Here is a 14,310-nt window from a genome sequence, read left to right as displayed (position 1 = left end):
AGTCCCCCAAAGCAGAACCACCTTCGGCTTCCAAACGTCCCCTTTGCAGCCCAATCCCTGCAGCCGCTGAATACCCCGACACCCTCCCTGTGCCCCTCCCGCCTCGCAAGAGTAAATACGCACTTTACGGGCATCTCTTAAATACTAGGCACAGCTCTAGCCCAGTGCATGTCCAGAGCCTAGCATGGTGCCTGGCATACAACAGATGTAAGGATTTCTGGAATGAATAAATAAAACAAACTTCATGAGTAATATGCCCGACCCACACAGCGTGCTCTTAACCAACCCCGTGGCCCTTCACTGGAGCCAAAGGCCCTTATCTCGGGTTTCACTAGCCCACGTGGCCGCAGACTCCGGCCGGCGTCTCCTGCGCGCAGAGGCTGAGTTCACCGCTATACCAGCTTGCACCGCGACGCCGGGCTCTTCCGCACCGAGAGTGACTTTTCACTTTGCGCTTTCCTCACCTTGGTTTTGGCTTCTCAACCAAACTCCTGTCTGATGACTGACAAAGATACAGAGCCAATAGGAAGCCAAATTGTCCCGGAAGGGTCGGCCTCCCAGCCAATAGAGACAAAGCAGCGAGAGTGGTTGCGCAGTGAGGCCCATAGCGGGTTTGCTGGAATTGTGGCTATTGGAGGTCTTAATACGCCGCAATCATGGTGAGGTGGGGAGCAAGGAGAAGGGACACGGGGTAGGGATTGAGGAATGGGGAGGGGTGTCATGGGGAGTTTGGGAGGCGTAGAGGCCTGGTGGTCGATTGAAGGAAGCGGCTCCAGTTTGAAGGGGGAGCGGACCGCGGTGAGGACCGAGGCAGGGAATGGGGCTCCTCGCAGCCTCCCAGCGTTAATCTCAGAGCTGGAGTTCAGGGCATCCAGGCGCCTCCAGAGTGGAGGACGATGCGTACAGGAGCCTCCGAATCAGGAGCTGCGCCGGGCCGCGTTTGGCCCCGCGCGCTGAGCCCTTCCGCTCTGTTTCAGTCTATTATGTCCTATAACGGAGGGGCCGTCATGGCCATGAAGGGGAAGAACTGTGTGGCCATCGCTGCCGACAGGCGCTTCGGGATCCAGGCCCAGATGGTGACCACGGACTTCCAGAAGATCTTTCCCATGGGCGACCGGCTGTACATCGGCCTGGCGGGGCTCGCCACCGACGTCCAGACAGTGTAAGTGTCGGGGGTTCCCACCTACACCCAGGCTTCTTCTTGGACCATTCTTGCCTAGCGGCTCGAGTGGCGTGGGTGTTAGTCATCTACTAAACAACATCGGTGAATCTGAGACTTTGCCGAACACCGTAAGCGATAGAGTGGTATCCTAACCAACTTAGCAGCATTTACTTTGTGCCAGACACGGTGGAAAACACCTTACATCCATGGACTTTAATCCTCTTAACCACGTTACCATGTTGTCCCATTTTGCAGATGAGGAAACTGAGGGTCACAGAGAGTGTATTGCCCAAGATGTAAGTTAATGAATGACCCCCAGGATCCCAATCTCTGTGGCCAAAGCCCATGCTCAGCCCCTAAAGAACTTCAGGTCTAGTTGGGAGAAAAGGCAGGCATACAGAAAGATAACTAACCCATAATAAGATAACTAACCCTTATTAACTGATAGAGCAATTAACAAATAGAGCAGTTACCTAGTTGACAGTGGTTCTGTGAGAGAAGGGAGAGTCTGGGAGATGAAATAGGTGGCTCTTGTGATGGTCCGGGTGTGAAGGTTGTGGTTCTGATGGGGTGGTGAGGTGGGAAAGGAAAAGAAGGCATTTCTGAGAGTTGTTGCTGACCAACCTTAGTGGCTACTTGGATATTGTGAGGCCAAAGAGTTAACCATTGAAGTCGGGGTTCGTGTCTTTTTTATTTGTTATTAGTATCTATTCTAGTACTTGGCATGTAGGCAATCCAGAAGTGTTTTAAAGGTGATTTCTGTTTTGAGCATGTTGACTGAAATACGGGAATTGGGAAGACTGGTTTTAGGGGAAAGGTGACGACTTTGATTTTGATACCAATTTTAAAGGGACAAGGCAAGCCAAGTAGAAACATCTTCTGAGCAGTTGGGGTCTTGAGATTATATCTCAGGGCTGGATAGGCATTGGTGATTTGTTAAATCTATGGGAACAGATTCTGGAGAGACAGAATACACAGAGGGAAAAAGTAAGCTGCAGCTCCAGAGCTGAACTGTATATTCAGCAGTCAGTTGGGGAAGAAGAGAGGCCAGTGGAAAAGAGGGTCAACGTTTCAAGAGGGAAGATGTGGTCACAGGTGGCCTAAGGAGCAGCAGTTCCTGGACTTTGTTCTTAGAAGATTGATAGTTCACTAAGGTGGGTGGGAGCTTGTCAGAAAGTTTTCTCTCTCATTTCCCTTAAACCTCTCTAAAGTCTCAAGAATGTATATTTTGGAAATTCTTCCTGAAATCTAACCCAACCAGCCCTTTTTTTCCATTGTTGGTGGAATCAGAGAATGACGGCTTAGCATTCCTGTCAGTATGAAGGCCCCCATCAGCCTTCCTCTCTCCAGTCACTGCTGTTCCCTTCACACTATTTCCTTTTCTTCAGGAGCCTCTTCTCACCGAGTTTGCATGTTTGTGGGCAGTAATTGCTACCTTTGCTGGGCCTCAGTTTCCTCACCTGTGTGATGCTTAGGTCGTGTCTAAGGCTCTTTGTTCTGGTGTCCTGTTACTCATTGCTCTGCTTCCAGCATGTATGTCACGGGTCTGTTCCCTGCAGGGCCTATCCCTGGGCTCTGAGATGGGACTGGAGGAGGTGCGGCCTGCTTTCTTAGGCGCCTTTCAGTCCATTAGCAGCAGCTGCTGCTTGTTAACACCCATACATTATCTCACAAAATAAGGTGACTTATTTTGTCCCTATCTTAGGGATGGAAAACTTAAGTGGTAAGATGAAGGCTTAGCCCAGGTCAGCTCTCTCAGTTCACTGCTCTTTCTGCTGTAAGCCGCCATCATTATGTCTGCAGGCAGACTCCTACCCAGAGTGTACTGTATAAACTATTCCTCAAAAAAGTGGGGGGAGAATCCACTTCTTAACTCCCCTTTTCTCACCCTAAAAAAAAGTATGAGAAAAAGGGTTAGCAGAGTGGCATGTTTATGGGTAGAAGTGTTGGACAAGACTGAAAAGCGGATGTGAGGCTGGACTTCCGGTAAGAAAATCAGAAGAAAATCTGGCAGATCGGGAGGAGTCTCGGCAGGGGCTGGGATTGTGTGTCTCCATGAGGCGGACACCAGGGGACATTCAGCAATGACTTACTAACTCACTTTTCTCCTTTTACCACAGTGCCCAGCGCCTCAAGTTCCGGCTGAACCTGTATGAGCTGAAGGAAGGTCGGCAGATCAAGCCTTACACTCTCATGAGCATGGTGGCCAACCTCTTGTACGAGAAACGGTGAGTAGAAATGTAGCCTGGGACTCGGGGAATGCAGAGACCTTTGATTGGGCAAGTAGTATGGAGGGGGCACCCAGGAAGGAGATTCCTCCTCCTTGACTCATTTCTTATTTGCTGGATAGTATCCTTATTTTCTGGGTCTCTTCTGTGGACCTAACAACCAAATAGGAAAGAAAGGGCTACTTCAGAAGAAGACAGGGAGTGCAAGCAGCAAGTGAAGTTGCTCCCAGGAAACAAACTTAACGCTACCAAAGTGTGCCCTGGCGTCTCCCAGCCAGGAGCCACCCTTACCCAAGAGCTTATTCTGTTGTCATTAGATACTCTGGAATACACAGAACCTAGGAATTGGGTATGTTAACTTTTGACATTTGAGGACTTTATGATGAGAAAAGAAGGGGCTCCTAACTGTAGAATTCAGTGCAGAAGCTGGGATGAAACTGACGGGAGAACTCTGTAGGTACTTTCCCCACCCACCTCTGGGCAGACCTGGGTGGCAAATGGGAATGTAAACTGATACAGCCACTATGGAGAACAGTATGGAGGTTCCTTAAAAAACTAAAAATAAAACTACCATATGAGCCAGCAATCCCACTCCTGGGCATATACGTGGAGAAAACCATAATTCAAAAGACACATGCACCCCAGTGTTCACTACAGCGCTATTTACAATAGCCAGGACATGGAAGTAACCTAAATGTCCATCAACAGAGGAATGGATAAAGAAGATGTGGTACATATATAAAATGGAATATTACTCGGCCATAAGAAGGAACAAATCTGTGCCATTTGCAGAGACGTGGATGGACCTAGAGGCTGTCACACAGAGTGAAGTAAGTCAGAAAGAGAACAACAAATATCGTATATTAAGGCATAGATGTGGAATCTACAAAAATAGTACAGATGAACCTATTTGTAGGCAGAAATAGAGACACAGATGTAGAGAACAAACGTATGGACACCAAATGGGGAAAGGAGGGATGGGATGAATTGGGAGATTAGGATTGACATATATATACTACTATGTATAAAACAGATAACTAATGAGAACCTACTGTATAGCACAGGGAACTCTACTTAATGCTCTGTGGTGACCTAAATGGGAAGGAAATCCAAAAAGGAGGGGATATATGTATACATATAGCTAATTCATTTCATTGTACAGCAGAAACTAACACAACATTGTAAAGCAACTATACTTCAATAAGAAAAGAAAAAAATGGCCATTAAATAAAAAAGACTGGGTGGCAAGAAGACAGGTTAAGCTTTTTTTCTTTCCTTTTTTTTTTAACTTTTTATTTTGAAATAATTTTAGACTTTATAGAAAAGTTGCAAAAGTACTCTTTAGCTTTCAAAACTAAGTTTTTGCCATTTCCATACCTGGAGCAATATTATTGTCTTTTCACTATTAAAAAATAAACAAAACAAATGGTTACCTTTTTTTTAGGTTTATGTTAATATCCTCAGCTATGAATTGTCTGCCATATGTAGTAACCATGTTTATCAAAATCCCAAATTGAGAAAGGCTTAACAAAAGATCTTTTTTTTTTTTTTGCGGTACACGGGCCTCTCACTGTTGTGGCCTCTCCCGTTGCGGAGCACAGGCTCCAGACGCGCAGGCTCAGCAGCCACGGCTCACGGGCCCAGCCGCTCCACGGCATATGGGATCTTCCCGGATCGGGGCACGAACCTGTGTCCCCTGCATCGGCAGGCGGACTCTCAACCACTGCGCCACCAGGGAAGCCCCAAGAGATTTTAAAAAACTGGTTCATGGGGGTCGGGGGAGAGGTCTTTATTTTTCTTTCTTTCTTTCTTTTTTAATTTAGGTGTAATTGATTTACAATATTATATTAGTTTCAGATATAGGGAGGAAGTCTTACAAAGTTGTACAGATTAACTCACATTTCGGTATATATTTAATGGCTCATGTTTACTCATAATAAAAATACAGGACATTGAAGCTGACCTGGAAAATTCTAGATTCTCAGCTACTGTAACCAGGAACCTTCTCTACAAGCCCAACTGAAATCATTGATTTTCCAGCAGGATAGGCTAATGCAGTGATTTGCAAAATTGAGCCATGTACAGACCCTTTTTAAAGTAAATAACTTCTCATGGACCCCAGAGAATCCATCCAAGCACCTCTGTGAAACACTGACCTTTAGGTGGTACCGTGACATCGACACGACTGGAAGTACAAACGCAGGCCCTGAGCCATGTTGTATTTAGTTTTAAGGTTGTTACCCAGATAATACAGGACATTCTTATATTAACTTTGTTTTCAGTTTATTGAGAGGAAAATACAAAATTTAAGATTTGTTAGAGAAATTTGATGCCTAGGGATCTGTTTGAGAAATGCCAGATCAAAGTGCGCTGCTCCAACCTCTTCCCCCACCTTACAATTATTATTTTTTTATTTAGAATTATCTTTACAGAGTTGTAACTTAAGATCATGCCCGTAGAAATTACTGAGAGCTGATATAAGACATGGAAAATGGCTGTTTACTTACTGTTTCTATTGAGGATAGTGGCTATTACTTTTTGGGTATTTTCTATTTTCTATCTAAATATCCCTAAGATTGATTCTTCTTAAAGCTCAGTGTCTAGAACAAGTTTCTGATAAGCTATTATTTCCTAATGGCAAACAATGAAAATAACCCAGCTCACTGAGTATCCTTCTTTGCTTTGTCTGCTGGGAGACTCAGAACAAAACTTTGTGTTTTGTCTGAGTGTCTTGTATTCTTGATTTTGGGGTTGTTTTTTTCTTTAGTTGGTGCATGGGAAGGACTTTTTTTTTTTAAATTAATTGAAGTATAGTTGATTTACAATGTTGTGTTAGTTTCTGGTACAGCAAAGTGATTCAGTTATACATATATATACATATTGTTTTTCATATTCTTTTCCATTATGGTTTATTACAGGATATTGAATATAGTTCCCTGTGCTATATAGTAGGGCCTTGTCTATCTGTCTTATATATAGTAGTGTGTATCTGCTAATCCTAAACTCTTAATTTATCCCTCCCCACTCCCTTTCCCCTTTGGTAACCATAAGTTTGTTTTCTATGTCTGTGAGTCTGTTTCTGTTTCATAAATAAGTTCATTTGTGTCATATTTTAGATTCCACATAAGTGATATCATATGGTATTTGTCTTTCTTTTTCTGCCTTACTTCACGTAGTATGGTAATCTCTAGGTCCATCCATGTGGCTGCAAATGGCATTATGTTTTAGCGGTTTGGTTTTATTTTTCAGTGTTTTTTCTACAAACTGCTTCAAATCCTTTTTTGAAAGGAGTAAAGGTATAGGTGTATAAATAGAAGATTGAATGGTGATAGGACCTGGATGAGAATAGGGAGAGTAGGTTAAAAAAACAACAACAGAATTCCCAAAGAAAGGAAGAGGAAGAGAGGGTCGGGGTGAGGAGGATATGAAGGTAAGTGTCAGAGAAAAGAAGAAAAAGTCTTAGAGCATTGCTAGATGCCAGGAGAGGGGGAAAGGGGATTGTCCCAAACGGGCCCTCCACTTTCCTCCCTGGGTCTGGGCTGGGGCCTTGTCTGAACAGGCCTGAACAGGAAAGTGAATGTTCTTGAGCTCCACTTTCTCTCTCTGCTCCTGGCCCCCACAGGTTTGGGCCCTACTACACTGAGCCGGTCATTGCTGGATTGGACCCGAAGACCTTTAAGCCCTTCATTTGCTCTCTAGACCTTATCGGCTGCCCCATGGTGACTGAAGACTTTGTAGTCAGTGGTACCTGCACTGAACAAATGTACGGGATGTGCGAGTCCCTCTGGGAACCCAACATGGTGAGTTGGTGGCATGGAGCGGGGCTGGGTTCTCAGGTGCCCACCTCTTGGCCATCAGGGGAAAATGTGTTTACCTGGCAGGTAATGGGAAGAATGGTGCAGGTAGGAAAGAAAGCCACAGCTGCTGAGCCTTGGAAGGGCATCCAGAAACTCCATCTGCCAGGGCCTTGGCTCCCAGGGAGAGCACCTCCCATGAAGAGACCTCAGTCAGATATTTGCTACAACAACAAATACTTCCCCACGTTGGGTTTACAGGGTTCTCATATCCATTCATTGAACACACATTTAACAAGGTATAGGGTTAGGGGCACCTCAGGAGAATGGGCTGTGGAGTCAGGTTGTCTGGGTTGGAAACCCAGATCCACCTACCATCTCATTAGTTATGTTCAGGGTAAGTCACTTTACTTCTCTGTGCCTCCACTTCCTTAGCTGTAAAATGGGGATAATAACAGAATCTATTTTATGAGTGGTGCTGTGAGGAAATCACCTGGGATGATTGGAACAGTACCTGACAGGGTCGGCTGTCGTGCCAGCTCTGCCAGGCTCCGGGGAAACCAGATAGTCTGTCTTCGAGGGCCTGTTGCAGTCTAATGAAATAAGACAGACCCACGGATACCTGCTGAAATGAAGTTTGCCAGGAACAGGAGGAAAGAAAGGGCCTGGCTGGCAGAAGGAGCAGCCTGTGCAAAGGTCAGAAGTACAGGAGGGGCCCAGTGTGTTCAGTGACTGGAGAGAGCTTGCTGTGGCCGCTGGCGTGTGGGCAGAATGTGGGGTGAGAGGAAGGAGGAGAGTGAAATCAGGATGAGACTCGGAAATGCCTTGGATGCCACGCCAAGCAGTTGGAACTTTTTTTTTTTTGAATTTTATTTTTTATATAGCAGGTTCTCATTAGTTATCCATTTTATACATATTAGTGTATGCATGTCAATCCCAATCTCCCAGTTTGTCCCACCACCACCCGCCCCCGCCACCCCGCTTTCCCCCCTTGGTGTCCATACGTGAGTTCTCTGTATCTGTGTCTTTATTTCTGCCCTGCAAACTGGTTTATCTGTACCATTTTTCTAGGTTCCACATATATGTGTTATTATACGATATTTGTTTTTCTCTTTCTGACTTCACTCTGTGTGACAGTCTCTAGATCCATCCACGTCTCTACAAATGATCCAGTTTCGTTCCTTTTTATGGCTGAGTAATATTCCATTGTATATATGTACCACATCTTCTTTATCCATTCGTCTGTCGATGGACACTTAGGTTGCTTCCATGACCTACCTGGCTATTGTAAATAGAGCTGCAGTGAACATTTTGGTACATGACTCTTTCTGAATTATGGTTTTCTCAGGGTAGATGCCCAGTAGTGGGATTGCTGGGTCGTATGGTAGTTCTATTTGTAGTTTTTTAAGGAACCTCCATACTGTTCTCCATAGTGGCTGTATTAATTTACATTCCCACCAACAGTGCAAGAGGGTTCCCTTTTCTCCACACCCTCTCCAGCATTTGTTTTTTGTAGATTTTCTGATGATGCCTATTCTAACTGGTGAGAGGTGATACCTCATTGGAACTTTTTCTTCTGACATGGTGTCAAAGGCAGTAAGAGACCTGAGGCACCAGAGGCCTGCAGGTCGGTGTGGCACTGAGGTCCTGAGCAAAGAGAGTGGCAGTGGGGGAGCGGGGCAGCCAGAGTCTAGAGTACTTGGTCACTTAAAACAGAAGTGAGGGAGGTGGAGATGCTGAGGACACTTGAGTTTTCTAGCTAAGCCAACCAAGATAGAGGATGTGGTGGATGCAACAGGTTTGGGGGGAAATGGGTTCATGGTTGGACAGGTTGAGTTGTGCAATACCTCTGAGCCACCCAGGAGGAGAGTCCATGAGATAGCTGGTAAAGCACACAGGAGCCACGGGGATTCTTCCCCCATTTTACAGAAGAGGAATTGAGGCTTAGCGAAGGGACATTGACTTGCTCAAGGTCACAATGCTGGTTAGCGGAGGAAGTGCAGGGCTTGAACTATATCTTATGTAACCTTGCTGCCTTCTGAGAAGGAGGTGAGGGGGCTTCTCGCATCCAGGGAACCATCCCTCACTCCAGACACGGGAGGGGCCAGAGCTGGGCACCTTGAGCCTAGAGAAGAGAGAGTTAAGGGGCCAGACCAAGTGAGGGTCCAAGGCTCTGGGGATTGAAAGGTTTCTGCTCTATCGGCAGGACCCAGAACACCTGTTTGAAACCATCTCACAAGCCATGCTGAATGCTGTGGACAGGGATGCGGTGTCAGGCATGGGAGTCATTGTTCACATCATGTAAGTGTGCACTGGGAGAAGTCCAGAAGCTCTGCAGACACGTGCCTCTCCCCTCCTGCACAAACACCCCATCTTCCCAGCCCCCTAGTCAGGTGTGAAATAAGAAGGGCGCTTGCAGCAGGCCCGGGATAGCAGAAATCCATGCTTCCTAAGGGTGGCAGCTAAGGTGGGAGCCTACCCAGATTCCCCTGGCGTCCGTCTGGTGAGGCTCTGTGTCCCCGAGTCTCCTCCCCTTGCTCACAATAGACATTTCTTTCCTTCCTGAGCACTGTCCCCAAAGTCTCAGGGACCTTTGTGGGGATGAGCCCCAGCAGAGCTACTGCAGATTGATCAGAATAAATCCTGGGTGGCTCCTCTCCTCTCCCAGCTCACACCAGCATGGAACCCACAACTGTGTGGTGTGCTGAGCCCTGGGAATGTTTTCCAACCCCCCAGCCAGATGCCTAACTGCCACCCTCTTTCCCTCTTACTTATTTGGGGCTGTCACCAGGAACCTGGTATCCTCCCAACAGCTTTCCTTGGGAACCTCCCAGAACAAGCATTTGGACCCTTTTGTTATGGGGTAACCTGCTTAATTACCGTGAAAAACAGGTTGGGGCTAATACAGACAATTTACCATCCCAAGGATCTTTTCCCTTCACTGGAGTGAAACACCTCACACCTCCTTCCTAAGTTACTTGTTCTCTAGGCCTGGGGAGCTCCTTCCCTGCTTTGGAGCGCTTCACACTCCAGCCCTGAATCATCCCAACTCTTGACGGCTCCACCTATGGAAGTTTCTCCATTCTCCCCTTCCTCACCACAGGCCAGGAAAACAAGCTAACATTAGTGTAACGTGGGCAAAACAGTTAACCCCAGAGTTAGGACAGCTGTTCTACTTTGTTCTGCAGTCTAGAATGGGTGTAGATGTTCTGTGACTTTCTCCCTCTGCAGTGAGAAGGACAAAATCACCACGAGGACACTGAAGGCCCGGATGGACTAACTCTGTTCTTCCCAGAGCCCACTTTTTTTCTTTTTTTTAAATAAAAGATTTTCTTTCACTCCTGCTTCTTTGAGTGTTTTACCACAGATCTCTGTCCCCAGTTGGGCAGTTACAAATAGCTACTCGGGGTATAGCTCAGCCCTCAGGTTTTCTTGACTTGCAGCGTGCTCCACCGGTCCACCAGTGGGGATAGTATCTACAAATCACTTGCTGGGTACCTGCTGTGTGCTAGGCCCTGCACAAAGTGCTTTACACATTCTAAAATTTAATCATCATATTGACTCAAGGTAATATACATTAATTATCCTTGTTTAACGAGTTAAATAACTTGCCAGGGCCACTTTGTGATAGGGCAAAGATGTCAACCCATGTTCCATTTGCCTCCAAAGCCTAGGATCCTTTTTACTCAACTCTCGGAAAACGCTTAAATCTTCTTTGTTTCAGGTAGAAATTTGGCCAAGTGTCCATAAGTAATATCCTTGCACATCAGTGTTTCTTTTTTGTGTGTGTTTTTTTTATTTTTTATTTTTGGCTGCGTTGGGTCTTTGTTGCTGCGCGCGGGCTTTCTCTAGTTGCGGTGAACGGGGGCTCCTCTTTGTTGCGGTGCTCAGGCTTCTGACTGCGGTGGCTTCTCTTGTTGTGGAGCACGGGCTCTAGGCACGCGGGCTTCAGTAGTTGTGGCACACAGCCTCGGTAGTTGTGGCTCATGGCCTCTAGAGCACAGGCTCAGTAGTTGTGGCACACGGGCTCAGTTGCTCCGTGGCATGTGGGATCTTCCCGGACCAGGGCCTGAACCCGTGTCCCCTGCATCGGCAGGTGGATTCTTAACCACTGCGCCACCAGGGGAGTCCCCACATCAGTGTTTCTTAACCTTAGCTGCATATTAGTCACCTAGGGAGCTTCTAAAACACAGGTATTTTGATCCCATCCCTGATTTATCTGGCCTTTTAAAGGGGCTGGGGCACCTCTTTTTTCGAAAAGTTCCCCAAGTGATTCCAGCTTGCAACCTGAAGCAGATGCCCTAATAAGCAAGTAGTTCCTAAACTTTAGCCTCCATTAGAATCTGGGGGGCTTGTTAAAGCAGGGGTCCCCAATGCCTGGGCCTCGGACCAGCAGGCGAGCGAGCGAGCGAAGCTTCATCTGCCGCTCCCCATCGCTCGCGTTACCGCCTGAACCATCCCCCACAACCATCTGTGGAAAAATTGTCTTTAATCCCTGGTGCCAAAAAGGTTGGGGCTCACTGTGTTAAAGCACAGTTTCTGATTCAGAGCTGCAGAAGGCCCTAAGAATTTATGATTCCCAGGTGCTGGTCCAGGACCACACTTTGAGAACCACTAGACTTTTTTTTTTTTTTTTTTTTTTTGGCTGTGTTGGGTCTTCGTTTCTGTGCGAGGGCTTTCTCTAGTTGCGGCGAGCGGGGGGGTCACTCAACGTGGTGCGCGGGCCTCTCTTGTTGCGGAGCACAGGCTCCAGACGCATAGGCTCGGTAGTTGTGGCTCACGGGCCTAGTTGCTCCGCGGCATGTGGGATCTTCCCAGACCAGGGCTCGAACCCGTGTCCCCTGCATTGGCAGGCAGATTCTCAACCACTGCGCCACCAGGGAAGCCCGAGAACCACTAGATTTTAAGCTAAAAGTTTAGATGGAGAACCGGAGGCACATAGAGGTGACCTGTTAAGTCAGCAACATAGCTAGTCAAGGGAGAGCTAGGACAGGTGTGTCGGGTGTGTGGCTCCCAGCAAGTGTTGGTTCTATGCGGCTGGAGAAGTGAGGGGCTGTTGGTCCATTCCTCAGCGAGTGTGGTAATGGCAGCTGACAGGCAGATGGTCCGGTGCCTGTGCTCTTAACCATTGCTTATTAACTGCATCTGAGAGTGGGTGACCAAAGTCATTGACTGTTCTTTCCCCAAACTCAAGCCATACCCTGATTTAGCCCAAGCAGCCCCTAAAACTGGGACCAAAACCTTTTAATTATGAAAAAGATAGATAAAAGGCTTATTTCCGAAGGACTCATACATAACAGGTGTGTACACAAACCTTTTTTGAATTTTATTTTTTTCCTCGGGTTGGAGATTCACCTTAACATGCATGCATCTTAAAACAGTAACAGGGTCTCGAACTGTTCCGAGCAGACATTAGACAAGCACAGGGGGTTGAAAATTCCTATTTAAAAAAAATGGAAATTGCAGTGGGAAATTGAGAAGTCACACACACATGGTGGGGTGGTCGTTTATCCTGCTCCCCCAAAAGCTGAATCTAAACTTCATCCACATTTTTTTATTACAATGACCCGACCTGATGCTTGGGTGTGCTGAGCCGCACCAGGCCTTCCCCCAAAGGTTGTTGGTTCCCACTTCCTCCCAAAATGGCTCTGAGTAAGGGGAAGGGGCTCCTCTGGAAGTTTCCTCCCCAGCCTCCAAAGGATTGCCCGCCGGGGACAGCCGATTCTCCTCGTCCCTCTGGAGACACTCTTCATAAGTGGCACGTTTCAGAAGAAGGCCAGGGCTGTGTCACAAAGCCGCCTGCAGATGGCTGGTAGATTTGGGGGCAGTTTGAATGTTTTCCCTTTGATTCCTGTGCTCAGGCTGGAGCCTCCTCCCCACATTTCTGCCAGAAAAAAGTGAGGTCTCTGGTACTGGGGGAGCCACAGGTCTAAGGCCAGAGCTTCCTAAGGGTTGTTTTAAACACACTGTCCCTTCTGGCCCCTAACACTTGAGTAGCTCAAATGCTGGGGATTGCTGACATTTCTTCTCTCCCAACCTGAATTGGTAAAAAGACAATTAGGAGGGTGGGACTGGCTACTGAGAAAAGTCCTGGGTCTTTGGTCCACCTCCCTGGGGCAGGCCCTGGCAGACTGTGAAGAGGGGAAAGTCAGTAGGGCAGGAGTATGTAGTCCCAAGCCCTGAGCGCTACCAGGGTACCTGTTTGAGGCCTAAAGCACAGGCAAGAGAAACAGAAGTAGGAAGAGGGAGAAGGGATGACGAGCTGCCTGTGGAGGGAACCTAGGGAGTGCCACTGAGAGCAGCCACAGGGGCGACTCATAGCACATCCCACAGACCAGTAACCCCTGAGCTAGATAAGGAGACATCGAGCATTGCCTCAGGCTGTGCTTCTGGAACTGCTGGCTTCCTAGCCTGCCCCATAACCCCCAAACTGCAGGGCACAGGGAATGAGCTTGCACTAGGGGACAAAGACTCAGTGGTTCATTAATAGGAACAAGGGCCAGAGGCCGCCTTCTAGTGGTCTAGGTGGAGTTTTCAGAGAACCCCTTACTTTGGTGGGGAGACCTGGGAGACTAGAGTTTTCTCAGCCATAGACTTTCAGAAGAGGGGCAGGGCAGGAGAAGCTGTGACTGGTTAAATGGCAGAGGGAGAGAATGGAGAAAAATCCTGCCCTGTCCCCATCCAGGCCTCACCCAGTCAGCCACGTTCTATTCTTATGCCTTTGTTCTTGGGAGACCAAATTATTCTGGGATGCCGTAAGACCATTCAGTTTTTCTTCATGGCTCCAAAGCGTGATGGTGAGGGTAGTCACTTCCCCTCAGACACCTGCCCAGAGAGGGCATGGTGGGACTTGGAGAAAAAACACAAAGGTTTGGGGATCACTTCACTTTCTCTACATTCAGACTGCAAACCAAATTTAACATCTTCATCGTTACAAAAAGAAGAGAAAAAACTTGTATAAAACCAGATAAATAGCTTTTAAACATTTGAATGCCAAAGGAGTTAAAGGACCAAACCCAAGGTTTTGAAGATAGCACAGAGAATGAGCTTTAAACAAAATTTAAAATCCACCAAACCACAGCTTAAATGTTTTGACCCAGTCAACAATACTGTTAGAAAAACAAAA

At 47.1% G+C, this 14,310-nt stretch overlaps 1 protein-coding gene across 1 annotated transcript; it reads left to right on the top strand.

The window, feature by feature from the left end:
• Window positions 1-581: 581 nt before the first annotated feature.
• Window positions 582-10,542, top strand: PSMB3 (proteasome 20S subunit beta 3). The gene is made up of 6 exons (XM_082861006.1): window positions 582-659; window positions 978-1,162; window positions 3,283-3,390; window positions 7,013-7,190; window positions 9,391-9,485; window positions 10,416-10,542. The coding sequence occupies exons 1-6, from the start codon at window positions 657-659 to the stop codon at window positions 10,462-10,464; spliced, it is 618 nt and encodes a 205-aa protein (XP_082717132.1). The 5' UTR covers window positions 582-656; the 3' UTR covers window positions 10,465-10,542.
• The last annotated feature ends 3,768 nt before the right edge of the window (window positions 10,543-14,310 follow it).

Source organism: Leucopleurus acutus (assembly GCF_964270905.1).
Source record: "Leucopleurus acutus genome assembly, chromosome: 19".
NCBI lineage: Eukaryota > Metazoa > Chordata > Mammalia > Artiodactyla > Delphinidae > Leucopleurus > Leucopleurus acutus.
This window is presented reverse-complemented; position numbering and strand designations above follow the sequence as displayed.

Bases quoted from the DNA above. Each gene is read 5' to 3' on its own strand.
- PSMB3 (XM_082861006.1), top strand. The intron at 1,163-3,282 runs GTAAGTGTCGGG...CTTTTACCACAG, and splicing joins GCCACCGACGTCCAGACAGT to TGCCCAGCGCCTCAAGTTCC. The intron at 3,391-7,012 runs GTGAGTAGAAAT...TGGCCCCCACAG, and splicing joins AACCTCTTGTACGAGAAACG to GTTTGGGCCCTACTACACTG.